The sequence below is a fragment of the Cetorhinus maximus genome, chromosome 13 (assembly GCF_964194155.1).
Source record: "Cetorhinus maximus chromosome 13, sCetMax3.hap1.1, whole genome shotgun sequence".
Classification (NCBI taxonomy): domain Eukaryota; kingdom Metazoa; phylum Chordata; class Chondrichthyes; order Lamniformes; family Cetorhinidae; genus Cetorhinus; species Cetorhinus maximus.
Window position 1 is genome coordinate 99,413,450 of NC_135891.1, and position 22,807 is coordinate 99,436,256.

At 41.3% G+C, this 22,807-nt stretch overlaps 2 protein-coding genes across 2 annotated transcripts in view; both read right to left on the minus strand.

The window, feature by feature from the left end:
* Nucleotides 1–181, minus strand: part of LOC144688877 (methyl-CpG-binding domain protein 3-like) — a 29,938-nt gene extending 29,757 nt beyond the window's left edge. The window contains 2 exon segments of the mRNA XM_078555879.1: nucleotides 24–49; nucleotides 52–181. Of these exon segments, the coding sequence (XP_078412005.1) occupies nucleotides 24–49; nucleotides 52–135 (110 nt within the window). The 5' untranslated portion in view covers nucleotides 136–181.
* An 8,386-nt stretch (nucleotides 182–8,567) lies between these two features.
* uqcr11 (ubiquinol-cytochrome c reductase, complex III subunit XI) lies at nucleotides 8,568–22,276 on the minus strand. The gene is made up of 3 exons (XM_078555880.1): nucleotides 22,156–22,276; nucleotides 11,425–11,560; nucleotides 8,568–8,821 (listed from the first exon to the last, which is right to left on the minus strand). The coding sequence occupies exons 1-2, from the start codon at nucleotides 22,203–22,205 to the stop codon at nucleotides 11,443–11,445; spliced, it is 168 nt and encodes a 55-aa protein (XP_078412006.1). The 5' UTR covers nucleotides 22,206–22,276; the 3' UTR covers nucleotides 8,568–8,821; nucleotides 11,425–11,442.
* Nucleotides 22,277–22,807: the final 531 nt, after the last annotated feature.

Here is a 22,807-nt window from a genome sequence, read left to right on the forward strand (position 1 = left end):
TCCCTCCCTCCTCCTTCACTCACCTATAGTAATAGACGGTCGCTCTTCCCCCGCCGACAGGCCGGACTTTCGAGTTACTTCTTCCCTTTTCCAGCCGGACGGGAGCGCCGAGCACTCGAATCGCTTCCTTTCCATCTCCAGGATTGCCGGCTTGATATAGACAAAGACCTAAAGAGGGGGAGGGGGGGATCCGGTGGAGGAGGGGGGGATCCGGTGGAGGAGGGGGGGATCCGGTGGATGGAGGAGAGGAGGGGGAGGGGGTGGGATGAAGGATCTTTCGCTGCCACCCGGCCTGCCGGCGCTTCCTTCCCCTTGCACCGGCCGCTCGCCCGCCCGCCCGGCCTCGCGCTGCCGCCCCGGCCCCAACCCCGGGCCGCACCACCTACAACACTCCGCGCACAATCAGCCGCCTCACTCCCACCAGCCCAGCCTAGCCTAGCCCCGCCTCCGCACCGGGAAAAGAGTGCCTGCTGCCACGCCCTCTCCTCCTGGGAGGTGCCCGCCGCTGCTGCGTCACTCGAGCAATCCCAGCGCCGGCGGCCGTCCCGCCCTGTCCCGCCGGGGATGTGAATCCAAAGCAAGCAGAGACTCTACAGTTTAAAATCTACCCCCCCCCCCCCCCCCCCATTGGATTGCCAGTCTCTTCATCCAATGAACTCCAGGCTGCAAATGAACAGAGTTTACTTTGGAAGAGTTACTGCTTCACCAGGGGAGGTTTGCATTTATCCAGCGCCTTTCCTCACCACAGCCAATTTGCGCACAGCCAGGTCGCACAAACAGCATTGAGAGATATTGGTCCAGGACAGCTGGGATAATTCTTCAAACACTGATATAAGACAAAAGCAAATACTGCGGATGCTGGAAATCCAAAACAAAAACAAAAATAGCTGGAAAGACTCCGCAGGTCTGGCAGCATCTGCGGAGAGGGACACAGTTAACACTGATATAAGATCTTACAGCCTCTTGGGCCTTGGTTTCATGCCCCATCCAAACCACAGCACTTCTAGTAAAAGATTTCATTTTTTGTGCTTAAGTCGTGGAGTGGGTCTTGAACCCATAACCTTCAGACTCAGAGACAAGGGCACTACAATGGACCTACAGTTAAAGACAACAGAAAAAAACAGTGCAGAAGTCTGCATATTATGACAGCTTCTGAAAATGTGTATAGTACAAATGGGCGGGTAGTAGGATTGTCAATTCTGACCGATGCAGTTTTCAGCACAAGAGCTCCTACAGAGCATCTCCCCTAGAATTTCCCCCCCCAAAAAAAAATCATCCCTCCAAACTCCATCACCCTGTTTGACAGCCTTCAAAAAATTGAAAATGCCCAATTTTTTTCATGGTCTCCAATGAGATTCCAGGACAATTCTAGAGGGTTGGCAACCCTAGAGTGTACCTTTTTATTAGGTTGTCTCCCCTCATCATTCCTGGCTAATCTGTGTCCAATGCCAGCTGTGTGAGTAGTGCCCAATGATAACCCAACTAGAAGATGAACTTGGCCAATGTTGAGCTTTTTCTTCACAGAATCTCAGAATTGTTATGGAGCACAAGGAGGTCATTTGGCCCATTGTGCCTGCAATGACTCTCCAAATAAGCAATTTACCTAGTGCCATTCTCCCACCTTCTCCATGTATTCCTGCACATTCTTCCTTTTCAAATTAGTCTAATTCCATTCTGAATGCTTCAACTGAACTGCCTTTGCCACCCTCTCAGACAGTGCATTACAGACTTTAACCACTCACTGTGTGAAAAAGTTATTTCTCATATTGCTTTTGCTTCTTTTGCAAATTATTTTACATCTGTACCCTCTGATTCTTGATCCTTTCACATAAGGGAATAGTTTTTCCCTTTCTACTTGGCCTAGACCCCTTGTGTTTTTGAATACCTTTATCAATGTCCTCTCAGCCTTCTTTTCTCCAAGGTCCTAACTTCTCCAATCTATCTTCATAACCAAAGTTCCTCATCCCTGGAACCATGAATCTTTTCTGCACTCTCTCCAATGCCTTCATACCCTTCTTAAAGTGCAGCACCCAGAACAGGATACAATAGTCCAGCTGAGGCTGAATTAGTGTCTTAAATAAGTTCAACATAACTTCCTTGGAGTTGTACTCCTACTATACTCCTATTAATAAAGCCTAAGATACTTGTTGTGCTTCATGCTTCATTCTCTGCTCTCAATCTTTCCTGCCACCTTCAGTACATATACACCCAGGTCCTTCTGCTCCTGCAACCCCTTTAGAGTTGTACCTTTTATTTCATATTGTCTCTCCATGTTCTTCCTACCAAAATGAATCACTTCACATTTCACCGGATTGAACCTCATCTGCCATCTGTCTGCCCATTCCACCAACTTGTCTATGTCCTTTTGTCTTACAGCAATGGAGATTAAATGTGGAGCTTTGCATTGTACAGAATTAAATGCATCACTGCTAAGAATGTACTCAAATTCACATTTGAAGTTTGAATTGGCTCTTGAGTATAGCAACTTTAAATATAAAAAAAACCTCTTGGTAATGTTCTCCCCTGCTTCCTCTGCTATGGTTGCAAGGATACCAGTCAACTCAAGTACCTCATTCAAGAGATCTTTATTTAGCCTTGACAGTGAATGTTACAGCCAAACACGATGCTGTTCTCAAACATTTATACACTTCAAGGCTCAGAGTAGCAAACAGGAGCAGATAACCTTCCAGACATATGGGCCCCTGATGTCAACTGTGGTGCTGCTACCTCCCCAGTTGAAATAAACAAACTCATCACAGACCAGGGATTAAACCTGGAACATTCCTATCTTTAATACACGGCTAGCCACTGGATAAACTCATTAAGCCATCAATAGAGCTATATTTGAGCTTTTTAAACATATCTCCAACACTAGCACTCCAATAACTCAAAAATGATAATAAAGAAACTCATGGTATTACAGAAATAAAGTTGAGTATCTGTAGGAGGCAAATTTCATTCATTTTCTTTCTAATGGAAACACATTTTGATATTAGGAAGGAAAACTTGATGTGAACTTTCAAAGAGTAACATCATCAATGACAAATGTGCTTTAAACATGACACCATTCTATAAGAGGTAGAGATACTCAATTTCATGTTACAATAAAATTAAAACAAACTGTATTGGTCAACATTTTAAGCTCTTTTATGGCCCAAGTAATATATTTTGGTAATGTTTAATATCAAAATATATGCAAGCTCAATAGTTTGGTTACTTGAATATTTAATAGTGTATTGATCCTCCAACTAGGATTTATTTTTCTCACTGCAACCAACCCATTGCTACCATCTAGTGCTACTGAAATTGGAAAAATATTTCTTAATATTTACAGTACAATTGGTGAAACGAAATAATAAATTACCTGAACCTCATAAGGAACAAAGCAGGATTCTTGCTAAGTATTTTAGAAAGCTCCTGCACTTAGTAAAAATGGATTTTCAGAGAAAGTGAGTTTTTAAATTCCCCCCCCCACCACCGAGAACAAAATATTTTTCAATGTATATAAGTACAAAATAATCATTTTATAACATATTCTTAATAGTTTCCCTTAATCCTATCTATTTTAAAATAACTTATATGTCCAAACAGAGAAGCAACAGAGAAGAAAATGGATTAATTTATCAAGATCAGGTACAAAAAAAAGAGCAATAGAAAGGGAAAGATTATATCAAGAAAACAGAAAAGAAAAATATATATTTTCACAAACAATCTCCTATCTGTAGAAAAGAGACTCATATTTAAATTGTTCCCCGTTCTGGACTGGAGCAATTGAGTGGCAATGCAGGAACATAACTCTTGTCATTAGCAGCCCTAACTTTCTGCATGACGTTAATTGCATATTAATTAATGTGCAAATGCAGCAATTTCACGAAACTCAAGGAGGTTGAGGGCACGCTGCCTTTTTGCGAGGCCAATGGCAGAGCGGTGTAATTCGTAATGTTTTGCAATTCAGAGTATTTCTTCCTTACCACATGTTGCTGGCCAGTTTACACCTTTACAAGTGTCATTATTCTGCCTTTATTTTATCAGCAGATTTTGGGTCATTATATAATTTGACACAATGTATACTCCGTTGCTGTCAAATGTTTTTTGTAGAGTGCCAGTTATTTGTAAATCCAAAGGTCTGCTACCTAAGGTCAAAAAAAACCAGTTGGAAATTGATTATTTTAATGCTAGTTATACTCTGAACTGTGGTGGGCACGCATTAGGTGCAAGTATTTTTTTTTTTTACACAGATTTGAACCTACCCATTGAAATGCTTACTTATTTCACATGACTGCTGTTCAGTTCTCTGTTTTTACATTGCATACAACTTATTACAGTTTTTATGATGCATCTCAGCAAGAACCCCACTGTTGCTCCTCACAGTGGTATACAGCACCTTCCACAGCTTTCCTCTATTCCATTAACTTATGAACCAAGAACGTGTTGCACAAGAGATATTAAAACATGAATGCAGTGTCAAAAAAATAAGCAGATGGTATTTTTTCCAAATTCAATTGAATTCATGGAACATTTTATATCCTGTTCTTCGCCACCCTGCTACTTGCTCAAATTTCATTCACTACACTTCAATATAAATGTGTTGGAAAATTGAAGGATGGCCAAGATATTATTTCCTTTATTTTCATTAAAACAACTTGCCCACCAATTCCAAGAAAAATGACAGCAGGTGAGGCTTTGTGAAATATTGTATGCCCTTACCTCTTATGAAAGCACACAAAATACTTCCCTCAGGTGAAATTTCCTCTTTTAATTCCACATATAGAAAACTATTTTGCCATTTCAAAATTTGAGCATGGCCACAAACTTAAAGAATTCTTCCACCACCTCTCTCAGTATGTTTCGTGAACATATGAAAATAGTCAAGAATTTTTAAAATTCTCAGCACAGAACCTGTAGTTTATTTAAATTTTAAAACAGGCTATGATTAAGATTATTCTAATTGGCTGGGAGCTGGAGACCAGTGTGCTGCAGGACACTCCGGAAGAATAAATATACAGAGAAAAAAAGTGCTTTGAATAATTAATGTCTCATCAATATATTTGTACCCGGTTTTTTCACTCTCAAAAATCACTGATTGGTTGTAGATGTTTTAAAAAAAAGGCAAGGGAACTATCCAAGAAACAAAGGAACCATTTTATAACAGGATCTACTTGTACACAGCTCACTTAATATGCCCTTGTATTTGGATATATCCTTCAAATGGCATTGTGAAGCAACTACGTATTAGAATCATCAGATTTTATGGATCATAACTATCAGGAACACACAGATTTTCTAGAGGTCAAATACAATACAGTTCTTCATAATTTTTCACTGTTTTTCTAAAAAAATTATCTTGCTCATAAAACGTTAACAGAGACAGAAACAAAGTTCTAATTCTGACTGTTTATGCACCTTTTTGGCAAAATGCTTCTGAATCTTGATCACAACTGTCTTCTCATTTTCAACCCCAATGTTCTTTTGCCTCATTTAATTTTTGAGGAGTTTTAACCAATCCAAAACTGCATCATCATACTCTCATTTTTCCTCTTGTATTTTCCCTGATAGTCGCACTTATCACATAATTTTAGTACAAGTCATTATTCCCAGGACCTAGAAACAGTAGAACACCATACCTTCTTAAATTTGGTGTCACTCTGTCAATACTGCTTGATTTACCTGCTCTTCTCTCCAGCTCTTTTCAACTGCAAATTGATAAATGCACACATCTGCTGTATTTAAGACTTGCTGAGGCTGAGGGATTAAATTGGTGAGTCAATCAGGTGTGCAGGGAAAATCCAAAATTCCCCAAAATCCCCTACCACAAATAAGTATGTTGCATTGCTTTTTTTATTATGCATTCAGAATTCAAAAATCAAGGACATGATCTTTATCATAGAAAAATGTTTGTTTTAATCACAGGAAAGGTTAGCTTGGCTCATTTACATATGAGCAAGGAGGAGTAGGCCATTCAGCCCCTTGAGCCTGCTCCGCCATTTAATAAGATCATGGCTGATCTGATAGCAACCTCAAATCTGCATCCCGCCTACCCCTGATAACCTATCACCCCCTTGCTTACCAAGAATCTATCCACCTCTGCCTTAAAAATATTCAAAGACTCTGCTTCCACCGCCTTTTCAGGAAGAAAGTTACAAAGATTCACGACCTCAGGGAAAAAATTTCACCTCATCTCCGTTTTAAATGGGTACCCTTATTTTTAAACATTATTTTTAAATAGCATCCCTGAATTAAAAGGTTGTGGATTCAAGCCCCACTTCACATCACAAATCTCTTATGATACTTTCTGCAATATAGGCGTGAAGTGTTAGAGGACCTATTTGAACAGCAGGACATTCTCTTGTTGCTGTGGTTACAATTCTTCCTTTAACCAACATGACCACAAAAAATATCAATGCAGCAGTAAAGTCGTTTACAACACAGACCACGTGGCTCACCAAGTACAGGGGTTTGGTGAGATCACATCTGGAATAGTGTGTGCAGTCTTGGTCTCCAAATTTAATAAAGGATATACTTGCATTGCAGGCAATACAGCAAAGGTTCACTAGATTGGTCCCTGGAATGAGGGGGCTGGCCTATGATGAGAGTTTAAGGAAACTGGTCTTATATTCTCTGGAGTTTAGAAAAATGAGAGGCAATCTCATTGAAATATACAAAATTCTGAGGGGGCTTGATAGGGTAGACCCTGAGAGATTGTTTCCACCAATTGGGGAGTCTAAAACGCAGGCGCAGTGTCTCAGAATAAGGGGCCAATTATTTAGGACTAAGATGAGGAGAAATTACTTCAAATTATTGTGAATCTTTGGATTCCATCATTGAACATATTTAAGGCTGAGATAGACAGGGATTGTTGGTCTCTCAGGGAATTAAGGAATATGGAGAGTGGGCAGGAAAATGGATTGAATGATGGAACAGGCTCCTGCTCTTATTTCCTGTGTTGAGTTCATGCTGGCTCTCCACAGAGCAATCCAGTCAGTCCCACTCCCCCGTTCAATCCATGTAATCCAGCAGGTTTATTTCCCTCAAGTGCCTATCCAATTTCCTTTTGAAATCATTGTTTTCCACTTCCACCACCCCTGCGGGCAGCGTGTTTCAAGTCATTACCACTCTCTGTGTAAAAGTTCCTCCTCACATGCCCCTGGTAGCTGTGGCCAAAACCTTAAATCTGTGTCCCATAGTTCTCATACGTATTCTTTGTAGGTTTGTGCAAAAAATGGCTGCCACATTGTCAACATGTGACTGCATTTCCAAACTACCACTGTACAAGAAGTGCAATCGGATGATTTGAAGACTGATAAGATAAAAAAAAGGGTTAACATGACAATGCATGTAATTGCCATAGTGATATACATCTTGCAGCCAACAGATTTAAGAGGCAACAGTCTGCCCTCTCCAGTAGTTTTTCAAGTTAGCTCCTGGAACATGTGCAAGGACTTGAACCTCTTGACTTATCCCCCCACGGGCCCAATGAACTATTGTGCAGCTCACATTGTAGGACATTTTATCCTATTCGCAAAATACACACTAGTACTTTATGTAGGAAATGTCCTGAACATCAAATGTAACTGCAAAAGAAACCCACAGAAAAATGGTGCAAAGGCAATTTCTCCCAGATTTCCATCAATCTTCCATCAAAGTTAATGCTACTGATCACAGAACCCCCACAATATTCTACTGCATAAATACTAAATTGAATCAAGTATGGATTTAATAGAATGTAAAATCCATAGCATTAATTTGGTAAATTATATAGTATAGCCACTTCCTTTTGATGTTTTTATTAGTTCTGGTGCATCAGCTTTTTATGCTAGCATCTCCCACCTCCATGCCAAGTCTTCTAGTGAGCAAAGATCTGATCTTATGACATATGCATCACATCCATATTTGGCCTACTATGGGTAAGGATAAGCATCGTTTCCATGCCATGATGCTGTTTCATACACTCAGTCTAGTTAGCCCTGGCTATTGTCCAAAATGATAGGTCTCCACCATGTTGCTTCCTCACTGGGAAAATGGTGATGGGGTACGAAGAATTTCTCCTATTAAAGACAAATTCCTACATTCCATTTCTGGGGTTGAGGTCAGTTAGTGAAGAATGTAGATTATCCCAAATATCTGATGACTAATCACCAGCAATGTGCAGGTTAGCATTTTCTACAAGACTACATTTCACTTCAGAATTAGAGATCCGTCGCACATTTGCACTTTTGTCTTCCTGAAAACTGTGTATAGTTGAATTTTGGTTGTTGATGTAAGATTTTGAGCAGCTTTTGCTGCTAGGCACCATAAATTGTGGACAACGATAAAAGCTTACAAAGTAATAAACTTGACCCAAAATATGCTCTGAGGTGTGGGAAAAGTTTTGAAATGTAGCAAGTTATTTGGATATTTTTTCATCAAAAATATGCATATATTTGGTACTAAATGTACTATAATAAATCTAGGAAAGTTTGATGCTATCGCTGGGATAGAGCACCTATTAATTTTATGTGCTTACTATGCTCTGATCACACAAATGCAGAGATTGTAGAAGACAATAAATTTATAAACACATTCATCAATAGATTACAGGTTTTCACATTTTATTTTAGATGCTGAAGGACATAATTTGGGGCAAAACTCAAAAGGTCTGAGGACTCGGAACACCAAGTGCTCAAGTGAATACAGTCTATTTGTTTCACATTGACACAGTCCCCTCAAAAGCTGCTAAAAATGATTCCTGCTCCAGCTTTAAAGTTCGAAAACAGAAATGTTCAGTTTGACTGTTCTGATGTCTGAAGCCATTGGTGACTTATCTGGATTGTTCATCTGCAGCCTGCAACACAGGAAACACAGCAAATAAGCCATTAAATGTACTTAATACACAACAGTGCTAGCTCTAGCTAAGACAGCTAAATACTAATGAAATTTCTACTTGGCAAATGTCTTCCTTGATATTTTGACTAGAGGAATAACTTGTGCAGAGAAGTCACTGAAATTAGAGTCCACTATATATTGAGCTATAGCGGACTATATAGATTCAGGATGTGGCTTTCCATTGATTTGATTCATATGCAGGATTCAAAATATTGGGTGGCCGGTGGGGGTTGGGGGGGGAGAGCAGCAGTGGGGGGTTGGGGAAAAGAGAGGAAGAGGCTATACAGAGGACAAAGGAATAAGAAAAAATAGCATTGATTAGACTGGATCCTGAAGAAGGACAAGGAAAATGAAGCAATGTGGATAGACTGAGTGGTTACTTCCTGTTTGCATATGTCACAAATCTTACATCAGATGAGCCAGGAAGAACAATATGGTTAAGTCAAATAGGACTACCTGGACTAACCATTCCAATTCTTTTAGATGGATATATGGAGGTCAACATTCTACAAATTCCAACCAAATGAACAAAGTAAGCATACGAAAAGATCAATCATGAAATATTAGTTGATTGATATTGCAATACATCAATTTTCAACAGATTCTCTGTAGAATACTATATAAACGCTTTTATTTTCTTAAAGTTTATCCATAAACCCCAACCTCATTGGCACACTGGCTCATGGTCCATTAACATTTCAAATTTTAAATTCTTTTCCTCAATTTTAATCCCTCCATGGATTGTTGCTCTCCATGTAACACACCTACAACCCAACAGCAAATCCTTTGTTCCTATAACTTCACCATTGCTCTTTGTTTTACCTCACCATTGGCAGTCACACCTCAGTCGCCTAACAATCTTCTCCAGATAATCTAATCCTACCATCACTCCTTTAAGATCATCTTTCAAGATGGGGTAGAATTCTCCGGTCGGCGAGTGGGGACGGGGCCCGCTCACCAACGCGTAAAACGACACGTGGTAACATCGGGCGGGCATCCTGACGTCACCACGCGTCATTTAGATTTTCAGGTCGGCAGGCGCGCAGCTGACACGGCTGCACGCCCACTGAACTGTCAAAGGCCTATTAAGGCCATTTAAAACCTAATTAATTCTATTTAATGAGCTGCCCGTCCAACCTTAAGGCTGTCGGGCAGGTGAAGAGCCCAGGCGGCCTTCGCATTTTTCATGAAACCTCATCCACGGGCAGAATGAGGTTTCATAAAGTGTTTAAAATCTAATAAAAATTTATACATTTATTCTTTGACATGTCCCAGCTCATGTGACAGTGTCACATGAGGGGACGTGTTTTAAAAGTGTTAAAAACCTTTATTTAAAACTTTAGCACTGAAACAAATATCCCTGAGGCACGGAGGTGCCTCAGGGAGATCTCTGAGCTCTTTCACGGGTATGCATGAAAGAGCACAGGGAACCTCTCAGGGAATTACACCCCCCAGCCCGCACAGGGAGCGCTCAGTGCTTCCAGGCGAGCGTCACGCTGGGTGGGCCTTAATTGGCCCGCCCACATAAAACAGCGGCGCGTCCCCGATCAGGGGCGCCGATCGGGTTCGTGCCTGCCCCCGCACAAACCCCCCGACGGGGGGAGTTTTCTGGCCATGATCTCTTTGACCAAGTTTTTTGCCACCCCTCTCAAAACTTAATTTATTTGTCTCAGCGTGTTTTCTCTATTGCCTTTGAGGAACCTATGCTAAAGATATTATATAAATGCATCTTGTCATTTAACCCCCACTTTCCTTTTTAATCTTTAAAAAGTCCTCCAGCACCTTACTCAAGTAGTCATTTTTCTGATGTGAGCTTAAACTTACTACTACAGAACTGTGGTGAAGGACCAAGAGCCATAGTGCGGAATATAAAGAGCAAGGGAAGATCAGAAAAGTCAGGAAGCACTGATAAATGGTATTAGTTTGGCTTTTAGCAGCATCAGGGAGACAGGAATTTCCTGTTTTCAGCTCCTGAAGAATGGAGGACAAAGTGCATCAGATAATGAATTAGTGCCAACTAAAATTATATCTGTTGGGTAGTGTAACAGGAGAAAGAATCGTCTGGGGTTCAGACACTATACCATATTGAAGGCTAGGTAGTAGTTATCCAGCAAGGACACAAACATTTTTGCCAGAAAAATAAGTCAAGAGTAACTATTGCTGTATTTATTTGAAACAAGCCAACTAACCATGAAAATGACTTTTCCTAACACTCCACATCAGCAGTAAATAGTAACAAACACTCTAGATTCATAGCAGAAACCAGGTCGACATGTTGGGTTGAGGGCCCCATGAAATAAGATCTACTGAACACTGAAAGCCCTCTACTGTAGTGAGTACATTATTGATGCGCAAGCTGAAGTTCCCAAAGCATCTTGAACAGCCAAATACTGCCAAAGAGTATACTGATCATTGATAATAGAATTACTTAATTCACCTTTGCTTTCACTAGTCAATATCCTTACTTTAGTCTGAATAGATGCAAAGAAACATTTTTACTCAACTTGTAATTAGTGACATTCCTATTGTACAAGGTTAGGAAAAGATAAAACTGTGACTTACCGTTAAAACATGATTACTTCATTCAGTCTTGAATTTCCCTCTTATATACGGTATACGGTCAACTATTACTCTCCAATCTGTAACGAACACCAGTGCCACACAACCAACACCTCCCCATGCTGCCGCTGTTGGAATCCTAGAAAAATAAATTATATATAATGTAGAAATTTCACATTAAGTTCTGAGGCACGTTTATTGTAACACAATGCCATTATTTCATGCTCTTAATTTTTGATCATAAGGTTAATAAACCACATTCTTCACGTCTTTTGTGCAGTTTCACCGAAATTAAATCTTCAAGGATTTTTTTTACCTTATATTCGTTTTCTATAGATAGTTCAAAAATAATTGTACTTTCCCCCCTTCAATGCATGATTTTAAAAAAGTAATATGCATTTTGGAGACACAATCTTCAGCACTGCAGCTGGGATGTTGTTGGGGCCCAGTCTTTTTTATATGCTTCTTCAGCTCTGAAGAAGAGTCATACAGACTTGAAACGTTAACTCTGCTTCTCCCTCCACAGACACTATTAGATCTGCTGAGTTTTTCAGGCATTTTCATTTATTTCAGATTTCCAGCATCCACATTATTTTGCTGTATGCCATGCCTTCAGCCAATTCTTGACATCACATGGAACAAATCAAATTGGTTAATGACTGGCTTCTGTTTTGGTGGGGACCTCAGGAACAGGCCAAGATGATCATCCACTTGGTACTAACCGCCGAATATAGTTGCAAGTACTTCAGCCTTGACTTTCACATTGATGTTTTCAGCTCACCCACCATTCAGGATGGGGGTGTGTGTGGCATCTCCTCAGGTTAGCTACGTCAATGTTCACCGCAATCTCGATTAAATGCAGCAGGACTGCAAAGCTTTGATCGGATCCCTTGGTTGTAGTGATCGTTTAGCTTTTCTATAGCATGCTGCTTCTATTATTTAGCACGCATACAGTCCTGTGTTGTAGCTTCACCAGCTTGGCACCTCATTTTTAGGTAGGCCTGGTGTTGCTCCTGGCATGACTCTTCTACACTCCTCATTGAATCAGGGTTGGTTCCTGGCATAATGGTAATGGAAGAGTGAAAGATATGCTGGGTCATAAGGTTACAGATTGCGATGGAGCACAATTTCTACTGCTGTGGATGGTCCAAGGCTCCTCATGGATGCTGGGTTTTGATCTGCTGAATATTTGCAAAATCTAACCCATTTAGCACCTTTGTTGTGCCACACAATACAATGGAGGGTGCCCTTGGTGTGAGGAACGGGCTTGGTCTCCACACAGACTGGCAGTCACCCTAAGCAGTCACAAACAGATCTGCAACAGGTAGATGGATGGTAGTAGGTTTTTCCGTCTTGTTGGTTCTCTCAGCATCTGACAGAGGCCCAGTCTGGCAGAGAAATGCTTCAGGAGTTGGGCAACTCAGGCAGTAGTGGTGCTATGTTGAAGTCCCCAGAGTACATTCCGTGTTCTCGGTGCTTCTGTCAAGTGGAGTTCAACATGGAGGAGTATTGATTCATTGCTTTAGACAGAGAGATAAGAAGTGGGCGGTTTCCTTGCCCATGTTTGACCTAATGCCATGATACTTCATGAGGTCCAGAGTCAATGTTCAGGACTCCCAGCCACTCCCTCCTGATTTTATACCACTATGCCACCCGCTCTGGTATGTCCGCTGTGCCGGCGGTGTATGGTAGAATGTTGGTCAAAGGTATGATTCTGTGAGTATGACTATGTCAGGGTGTTGCTTGACTAGTCTGTAGCACAGCTCTCCCAATTTTGACACAAGTTGTTTGGGTGAGATGTTAAACCAAGACACTGGGCAGAATTTTACAGCCCCATCATGGTGGAGGTGAGGCCATAAAATGCGGTGAGCCATTCAAAAGCCCATTGACTTCAGTGGGACAGTGAAATCCCACTGGTGTTAAAATTCTGCCCCCCCACCCCCCCTCCCCCATCTGCTCTCTCAAGTATCCCTTTTGTCCTGGTCAATATTTATTCCTTAATCAACATCACAAAATAGATTACCTGGTCATTATCACATTGTTGTTTGTCAGTGTTTGCTGATTGCAAATTGGTTGCTGTGTTTTGTACATTACAAGTGATTACACTTCAAAGTACTTCACTGGCTGAAAAGTGCTTTGGAAGGTCTCATGGCTATGAAAGGTGCTACGTAAATGCAAGTCTTTCTTTTTAGTTAGATGTTAGCGAGCATGACTTTGCAGGGTTAACTAGGATGGGTGTGCCAGTCACATCTGAATCTGCTGCCTACGTTGTTACTGAGTGGTCCATCCAGTTTTATTCCCCTGATACTTTATAGCGGTTTGATACAATTGAGTAAGCCATTTTAGAGGGCAGTTGGAGCCGACCACATTGTCATGGGTCTGGATTCACATACAGGCTAGCAGATTTCCATTCCTAAAAAAGGCATTAATGAACCAGATGGGTTTTTACAATAATTTGGCAGTTACATGATCATCATTACCGAGACCAACTGTTTGTTCTAGATTTACTTAATAAACTGAATTTAATTTCATCAGTTGCCATGGTGGGATTTGAACTCTGTCTCTGGATCATTAGTCCAGGCCTCTGCATCACAAATCAAGTAACATAACCACTGTGCTATCGTTCTCTTGCTCTAAAATAAAATGCAGTCTGGATGAATAGGGCTCCCATATGTACACTAAAATCTGAAAAAACAATAAAGTTGGCTCCCTTTCTCTCCACCCTGGCCTTTCATTTTCCCTACCTCTTTCATACCAGTCTTTATGTTCTCATTTCCTAAAGTTTATCGGCCACAAAAAAGCCTACAAAGGCTTTACAACAGATTTTATGTTACACACACTATTTGAATTTTACTTCAGTAAACCTTCTGAGATTTGCCCTCTAACATTGCACCAAATAATTTAACAACGGATTTGTCAAATTATTGTAAGCTAAAAAAAAGATCAGTATAGCGGACTGGATCCAGAGAAATTAGGTATACTGCACAATCCAAATTCAGTTCATAGCATCATAGCTCAAGGCAAAAATATCAATTTCACAGCTTAGGTTTTGGGGAAAGGCTTACAAGTGAAAACTACAGTTAAAGTACAAAGGGATGGTTTGACTGATGCATTTTGTGTTGTGATTTTTGTTACTTTGGTTAAATTTTTTTGAACATTAGGAATGTCAGCTTGAAGAAATAAATTGATAACAATTTTCCCCAAAGGCAAAGAGGGATTTGTGGACAGCCAGTGGCTAGATTTGTGCAGTGACAAGCTTTACATGAGCATTCCCAATTATAAATGTGATCACAGAAAACTGTGTCATGTGGTACAGAAGTGCACATATACTGAAGATTTTTTAAAATGCTGTAGCTAGATGGAACAAAATATTGCTGTCTCTCTTTCTCAATAACTCCCATTTCTATTCTCTAAGACTCTCTACAACATATTTGGAAGAATTTTCTTAGTCCAAGAAAAAGCAGTTAAAACTGCTTCAAGGTGTTACTTTGGGCAGAATTTTTCCGTCAGGGCTCGCTCACCAACGCGAAAATGACGCAGGATGACATCGGGCAGAACCCCCGACGTCATCCCACCCCATTTAAATCTTCAGGAAGGTGGGGGGACAGTGCAATCAGCTGTCTGCCCGCCGATCTGTCAATGGCCAATTGAGACCATTGACAGGGTAGTTAAACCAATTAAAGGCCCTGCCCGTCCAACCTTAAAGTTGGCGGGTAGGCCAGGAGCCCCGGCGGGCTTCTAAAAAAACCAGCGGGATGAGGTTTCATGTCGGTTTTAAAAGACTTTAATAAAGTTTTTGTGATATTTATTAACATGTCCCATCTCGTGTAACATTGTCACATGAGGGGGACATGTTAATGATTTTTTTATTTTTCTATTTTTAGAGTTTAAAAAACTTTCAGCGATCTCCCTGAGGCAGCACTTTGCCTCAGGGAGATGTGCACTTTTCCATGCACATGCGTGAAAGAGCGCACTCTCACATTTGGGGAACCCCCCCACCCCGCCGGCACAGGGAGCGCATAGCGCTTCCCGCCGGGCGGGCCTTAATTGGTCCACCCACTTATGGCAGCAGGGCCTGTTTCAGCGGCAGAGATCGGCTGCCCGCCCGCTGCCGAGTTGGTCGGGCCCGCCCGTCAAGGGCAAAATTCTGCCCTTTGTTTCTGTGATATTATTCCTTGAAATGCTCACATAATTGTTAGGGATCAGTAAGCTGCAGGTAACACAGGTAACAGAGATGAGATTTCTCAGTCACCCAATCATTTCACCTAAGACCAATGCTCAGGGATTATGGGCGTCAATGATGCTTTTATTTAAAAAAGGACATTAATTTCCTGCCTCACCTTTTACAGATGTAGAACTGTAACTAAGATATACAAATCAAACAGGCTACTCATATGCTTAGCAATAGCTAGTGAGGCGGTTGGAAAATGACTCATTAGAAATCTTGATTAATGAAAACCAGTAGAAATTTGCAACTAGAAATATCATGTGATCACTATTTGTTAATGAGAATGCTCAAAGAGGATACAATAGATTATTATATGTACATTAAGTCTTGCATATAGCACATCACATATTAAATCTCTCAAATCAGTTTGTAGCAGGAAAAAAACATTTCCGCATTGGTTCAAGGAAGGAACTTAGTCATACTGATTTGCTAAAATACAAATCAGCAAAATCACCTGAAAGACTAGAACTTCAATGAAGATATATTCCCATACTGTATCATTTCTTTCCAGTCTGCCCTCCTTTGCAGCAAGGTGGGGCTTAAAATTTGGGCATTTACAGCACCTGGGGCAAATTCTATATATGGGATGGTGAATTGTCAACGGGACTTGTAGATTTCATCCTACTACAGTGGTAATCCAAAACCCGAAGTTTACGTTATCAATGTGGCATGATGGCTAGATTGAGAAAATAATTATTTTAACGGGGCAAGGAAAGTCATTTGCTGCTGGTAATAAAATGTGTGAGTGATTCATAATGGGAGCTGGGATTTTTAACTTGACTTTTGTACAACTACATTGTCGATGATTCCGCCTTGCCACAGCAATGAAACAGCTCTAATCAAAATCACAAATAACATCTTACATTACGATAACCATAGTGCACTATCCATCCCCATCCTTTACAACTTGTCTGCACGCTTTGAGACGGATGACTATCCTATCGCCCTCCTATACCTCTCCTCCATTGTCTGGCAGACTGGGACTGCCTTTGCCAGGTCTAATAATTACCGATTCAGTTGTAGTCAGAGAATATCATGCAGTGGTTTTTTTTCCCGTGCTTACCTCGTTACCTCAGGAGTCCTCCAAGGATCTATTTTTGTCACCATCCTATCTTCCATCTACATGTTGCCTCTCAGCAACATCATCTGAAAACATGTCAGGTTCCACATTTATGAAGATGACACCCAACTCTACCACCAACTCACTTGAATCCTCTGCTGCCTCTTTTGTCAGTCCTGGCTGATTTAATATTTCCTCAAATTAACCATTGGGGCAATCAAAGCTTTCACCCCCATCACAAACTATGTCCCTCAGCCATGATCTCAGGTTGAAGCAGATTGTTCGCTACCTCTACATCCTACTGACCCTGATTTGAGCTCCTCTCCATCAGCAAAGCCATCTACTTTGACCTCTGTGTTCCTTAGCCCATCTGTTGTTGAAACCCGCACAGCATGTTTTTATTATCTCAAGACTTGATTATTCCAATGTTCTACTGACTGGCCTCCCATCTTCCATAAATGTTCTCATCGAAAGCTCTGCTGCCCATATCCCAATTTGCAGCACATCCTGCTCAACTATCTACCCTGTGCTCATTGGCATGCATCTACTCCCAGACCACCAATGCCTCAATATAAACATTCTCATCCTCATATTTAAATCCCTGCATAGCCTTGCCTCTCCTAATTTCTGTAACCTCCTGCAATCCTACAACCCCTTAGAGTTTTGTATTACTCCAATTCTGGCCTCTTGTGCATCCCTCAGCATCTCCATCTTAAAATTAGACATCTGAAGATACAATCTCTAAGTCCTAAGGTATGGGATATCTTTCCACAAATTCTCCATTAACAGCATCCTTAAATCCTATTTGACCAAGTTTTTGGTCATGTTTCCTAATGTCTCCTTTGGCTTGGTGTTGATTTTTGTCTGATTTCACACCTGTGAAGTGTCTTGGAAAATATTACTAAGTTAAAGCAGTTATATAAATGCAAACTGTTGTTGTAACATGAGCGAGTTGTTGCAGGTATGCTGCTGGTGGAAGAAGTAAATAGAGTTCACTCTAGCAGGGGCACCAACCAGATGAACTACTCTGCCATCGGCAGTGCAAGCTTCACAAGTTGCTCTTGTTAAGTAATACATAGCTCAAAATTTTGTGTATCAGAGAACAAAGTCAAAACGTTGAAGTTAGGAAGAGAAGTAAATTTGCACCAGTTAACCAAAACTGTTAATTGTTCAGATGAATGGTGAGTATTCCAGGATTTTCCCAATTTCAGCCTTGTAATGTTGGAGGGGTTTTGAGGGATCAAGAAGTGATCTTCTCATAATAAAGTATTCAGTCTCGAGCTACTGTGTTCTTGTACTTACGTCGATAGGTCTGGAGCGGTTAAGCTCTTGGTCAATGGTGACCCTCAAGATCTTGATGGTAAATGACTAGGCAACATTGCTGCCTTTGAAGGTCATAGGGAAATTCTGGGCTTTCGGTCATTATCTGGCACTAATATGGTGGTAATGTTACCTTCTGATATCAGCCCAAGTCTGGACATTACCCAGATCCCGCTGCAAGTTAGCATGGCTTACTTTATATCACTAGAGGAATTTTTTTTTAGGATGGTGGGGAGGAGAATTTTATGAGCTATCAAAGAACAAAGTCAAAACATTGAAGTTAGGAAGAGAAGTAAATTTGCATTAGTTAAACAAAACTGTTAACGTACAGCTTCATTGCTGCAGGACAGTTTAGGCTTTACATCCATCATCTTTTATTTGTAGTACCATTCCTTTGTTTCTCAGCTAGCACAATATACAACAAAACATACACAAAGTCACATTAAATCACAAATGTGATTGTCTCCTCCATACTGATTTGATGGCCTGTAAATATAGCTCTGCAACATACACAGATGTGACAAGGCATTTACTGAGAAAGCAGCTGCAAGGCACAGAAGCAAGTTGCATCCAGTTCTTTCAATCAAATCAGGTAGGAGCAGCAAACGTTATCAAAATTAACACAAGGTTAGAAAATAGTTTAAAATTAACTTTTAAATATTGTATGGCTGTTTTACCTTGTGAAATAAGCTGCTACCTTGTGTTGTAAATATTGAATCTAAAGATTTTCAGAAAGGAAACAGAAACTTTTTCAAGGTCTAAATTAAACAACAAATTGCATCTATATAGCACCTATATCCCAAGGCATTTCACACAGACAAATCAAAACAAAGGACAACTGAACAAAGGATACAATATTAGGAGTGACACAAAGCTTAAAGATAGGTTTAAGAAGCATCTTAAAGGAGGAAAGGGATGTGGAGAAGCAAATGGGTATGAAGGGGGGGGAGAAATGTGGGGCTTAGACACTAGTTGCCAATGACAGAGCAGGGTGTGTGGGGTGGGGGGTTCAGGTGGGGTGTGTGATGTACACAAATTTCAAAGAAATGGATAGTTTGTGGCGGGGTGGAGCTGCAGCATTGGAGAGGTTTAAAGAGATAGGTCATGAAGACATTTAAAACACAAAATGAGAATTTTTAATTTGTTCTATTGGGAGAATGGGGAGGTTATTGAAGAAGGGCTGACCCGTGATTGGAACCTGGTGCAGATGATGTTGGAGAGAACAGGTTTCAAATTTAAAATGATGAATCAACAAGATCATGTCAATGAAGCTCTAATTTACTTGAGGCAACATTTTATAGATTAAAAATGTTACTTTTTGGTTTCTAACTTCCACATAACCTGTCTTTGCACTACTATTTAATTGAAATATGGACAACAGCCTACAACCTCAGAGCAGTACTGGGTCAGCATTTTGCTGTTGCAGTATTTATCAGCTCAGGTCTCTGGCTAACTAAAAAGAATCACAGTGCATTCAAACTTGAGCTGTGGGTACTGGTGAACAATAGCAAGAATTCTATTTGTGTCATACATTGATGACAATGATTTAGACTATAACCTCAAATAAAATAGAAGGCATATAATAGAAGCGTTATGCTATAAATACATATAGGTTTGTAAGTCCCCTACAGTTTTTCATGTTTCCAATGTTATTCCCAGATGGAAAGGGGGCAGGACTTAATCACTGCTGCTCCGATAACCAGTTACTGAGGTACTACCTTGTTATCCATATGCCAGCCTCAGAACTAACAAGAATGGCACAGCAGAAACTACAAATGATTATGGGCATAAACTTTCATTACTGCCATAGTTAAAACATGTTTCACCCACTCCATATTCATAGTGTTAGAATAAAAGCAAAATACTGCAGGTGCTGGAAATCTGAAATTAAAACAAAGTGCTGCAACAAGTATGGCACCATATGAGGAGAGAGAAACAAAGTTAATGTTGTGAGTCAAATCTGACTCTTCTTCAGAACTGAATGGAGGTAGAAATGTGATGGGATTTATGCTGTTGAAAGAAGGGAGGGGGAGGAAGAACAAAAGGAAAGGTCTGGGATAGGGTAGAGGGAGGGAGAGATTAAATGGTAAAGATGTCAGGGAACAAAAAGCGAAGTGAGTGGTAATGGTTGCAGTAAAGAAACAAAGCATTTGCCCAGAGGGAGTGCTAATAGCAAGATAATGAACAGCAAACAAAAACATGAAAAACATGATTCAGATCGGCACGCGACAAATAAAAAATCAAAATGGAAGGACCGAGTTCATGGTCTGAAATTACTGAACTCAATTGTTGAGTACAGAAAGCTGTTAAGTGCCTAATCAGAAGATGAGGTGCTGTTCTTCAAGCTTGTGTTGAGCTTCACTGGAACAATACAACAGGCCAAGGACAGAAATATGAATGTGAGAGCAAGGTAGTGAATTAAAATGGCAAACAACTGAAAGCTCGGGTCACGCATGCAGACTGGAGAAGAGGTGTTCTGCAAAGAAGTCACCCAATCTGTGTTTGGTCTCCCAATGTAGAGGAGAGCACATTGTGAGCAGCAAACCTGGAAGGAGCGTTTGGGGCCTTGGAAGGTGTGGAGAGAGGAAATAAACCCCATCAATTTCTACCTTCCTTCAGATCTGAAAAGTCTTTTTTTAATTCTTTCACATGGTGTGGGCATCGCTGGCTAGCCCAGCATTTATTGCCCATCTCTAATTGTCCTTGGGAAGGTGAGCTGCCTTCCTGAACCGGTGCAAGCCATGTTGTGTAGTTACACCTACAAAGCTGTTGCCTTATCTTTTATCTGTCCTCGTTCCGAGGGTTGGTCGCACTATGAACAATCTTCCTCAACCGATTTCTATTCCCCGCTGCCCTCACTGCCTGTCCCATCCTGTTTTCATAACATGTCCAAAAGGCTGCATTTGCTGCCAACGCTGCAGCCAATGCCAGGCACGCGAAGTCAACTTTGGTGCTCCCTTATGTTATAGCGAGCGACAGATTCAGCCGGCAGTGGCCAGGACTAAAAACGGCACCATTCAAATAGTCACAGCAGTGCTTTCTCCCGTTTCACACGATCCAGATTTTGTACAGAGCTGTTTAAATTCGTGGTGCTGTAGCTAATGGCTCTCACACACAAAGCAAGCTAATAGTCTCAGCAGAATTGTCTGGCTTTCTGGTGATCTTGTTCGTTACTCTTTCTGGATTCCAAAGTTGAGAGATGAAGTCGCTAATGAATAGATTCTAATGTGTTGAAATAAAATTCTGGGAATTAAATCATTGCAGAAATTGACAAAGGGTTTCATAACTGTTATCAAATGTAGTACAATTCAGTTTTAAGGTTTGCCAATAGTTTTTGCAACCTAGGCAGAGGCACTGCTGAGACTGAACTCAGCATCTGTTTACTGTTAGGCGCTTCAACCGACTAAGCCATCATCATGAATCCTGAAATAAAATCACTGCTAAAGGGATAGGGAGGAACTATTCACGCATGTGCGTGGGTGTACTGGCAGGCTGGTCGCAGAGGAATGATGGTCATTGGCGTTCTGCATATGGGTGGCACAGTGCACATACAAAGAGCAGCCATCTTGCATTGGCAAGAGTTACAGTGTGTCCAAAAGATGTGAGGTTCCTGCAATGCGGTTAGGAAGTCATATTCAACTCGAAATGTTAACTTTATTCCTCTCCCCACAGATGTACCCACACCTGAGTATTTCCAGCACTTTTAAAATTTTTATTTCATAGTATTAGATTCTCAACCTAAGGGCATTTCACTCAAGGTCAACTTGAATCAGGGGCAGGGCTGATGGATGGAATTTACAATAAAAACACCAAGAGCTAGTGACACTTTGTTCCAATTGAGGACTAATGAGCACTGAACCAGGGATAGAAAACTTGAACTTTACCTCTAGCCGAGGAGCCAAAATAAAAGGAGGATCGGAAAGGTTGGGTTTAAGGAGACGGAGGGAAAGCAGGATATAGTTTAAAGGATGGAGTGGGGGAGAAAGAACTTGTCAAGGTGAATCCAGCCTCAGACCCTCCTGGGAAGCCAGGGCTCGGACCCTTCAAACCCTCTCTCTCTCCCTCAAACTAAAGCAACCCCCCCCGCCCAGAACCTCAATTTCAGCCGCCAGGCCCACGTCCTTACCAGTTTTTTATCAACTGGACGTATCTGGGTCCGATGAATTTCTCCAGCATCTCGGTGACCGCTCGCTGACCCCGCGCCTCAGAGCCGCAAAATGGCGGCGCCAGGACCCCCCCCCCAACCCCCGCCCGCCGCAGGGGAGAGGCAGGCTCACTCAGCGCCTGACAAAAATAATTCAATTCATCTCAGAAATAAATAAATCAAACTCACATTTATGTTTCTGTCAGACTTTTTTTTTTAATTAAAAAAAATAAAAGGTTAAACCTTTCAAGTTAAAAAAAAATAGATGACAAAATTGTAAATGGCCTGATCCTTTCCAAGGGTCTTCAGAGTGTAGTCTCTATCGCGTGGTGCTCGGTGCTGCCCCCTTTGGCCAGGGTTAGAAGCATGTCCTCTGACATGTCCTCCTTCTTCTTCCTTAACCAAGGTTTTCCACCCACGGTGGTTGACAGGGCCCTCAACCGTGTCCGGCCCATATCCCGCGCATCCCCCCTCACACCTTCCTCTCCCTCCCAGAAACATGATAGGGTCCCCCTTGTCCTCACTTATCACCCCACCAGCCTCCGCATTCAAAGGATCATCCTCCGCCATTTCCGCCAACTCCAGCATGATGCCACCACCAAACACATCTTCCCTTCACCCCCCCCCTGGCAGA

Excerpts from the sequence above, each read along its gene's own strand:
- uqcr11 (XM_078555880.1), bottom strand. The coding sequence starts at position 22,205 with ATGCTGGAGAAATTCATCGGACCCAGATACGTCCAGTTGATAAAAAAC. Across the intron at positions 11,561-22,155 it reads GTCCAGTTGATAAAAAACTG|GATTCCAACAGCGGCAGCAT; the intron begins GTAAGGACGTGG and ends TTATTTTTCTAG.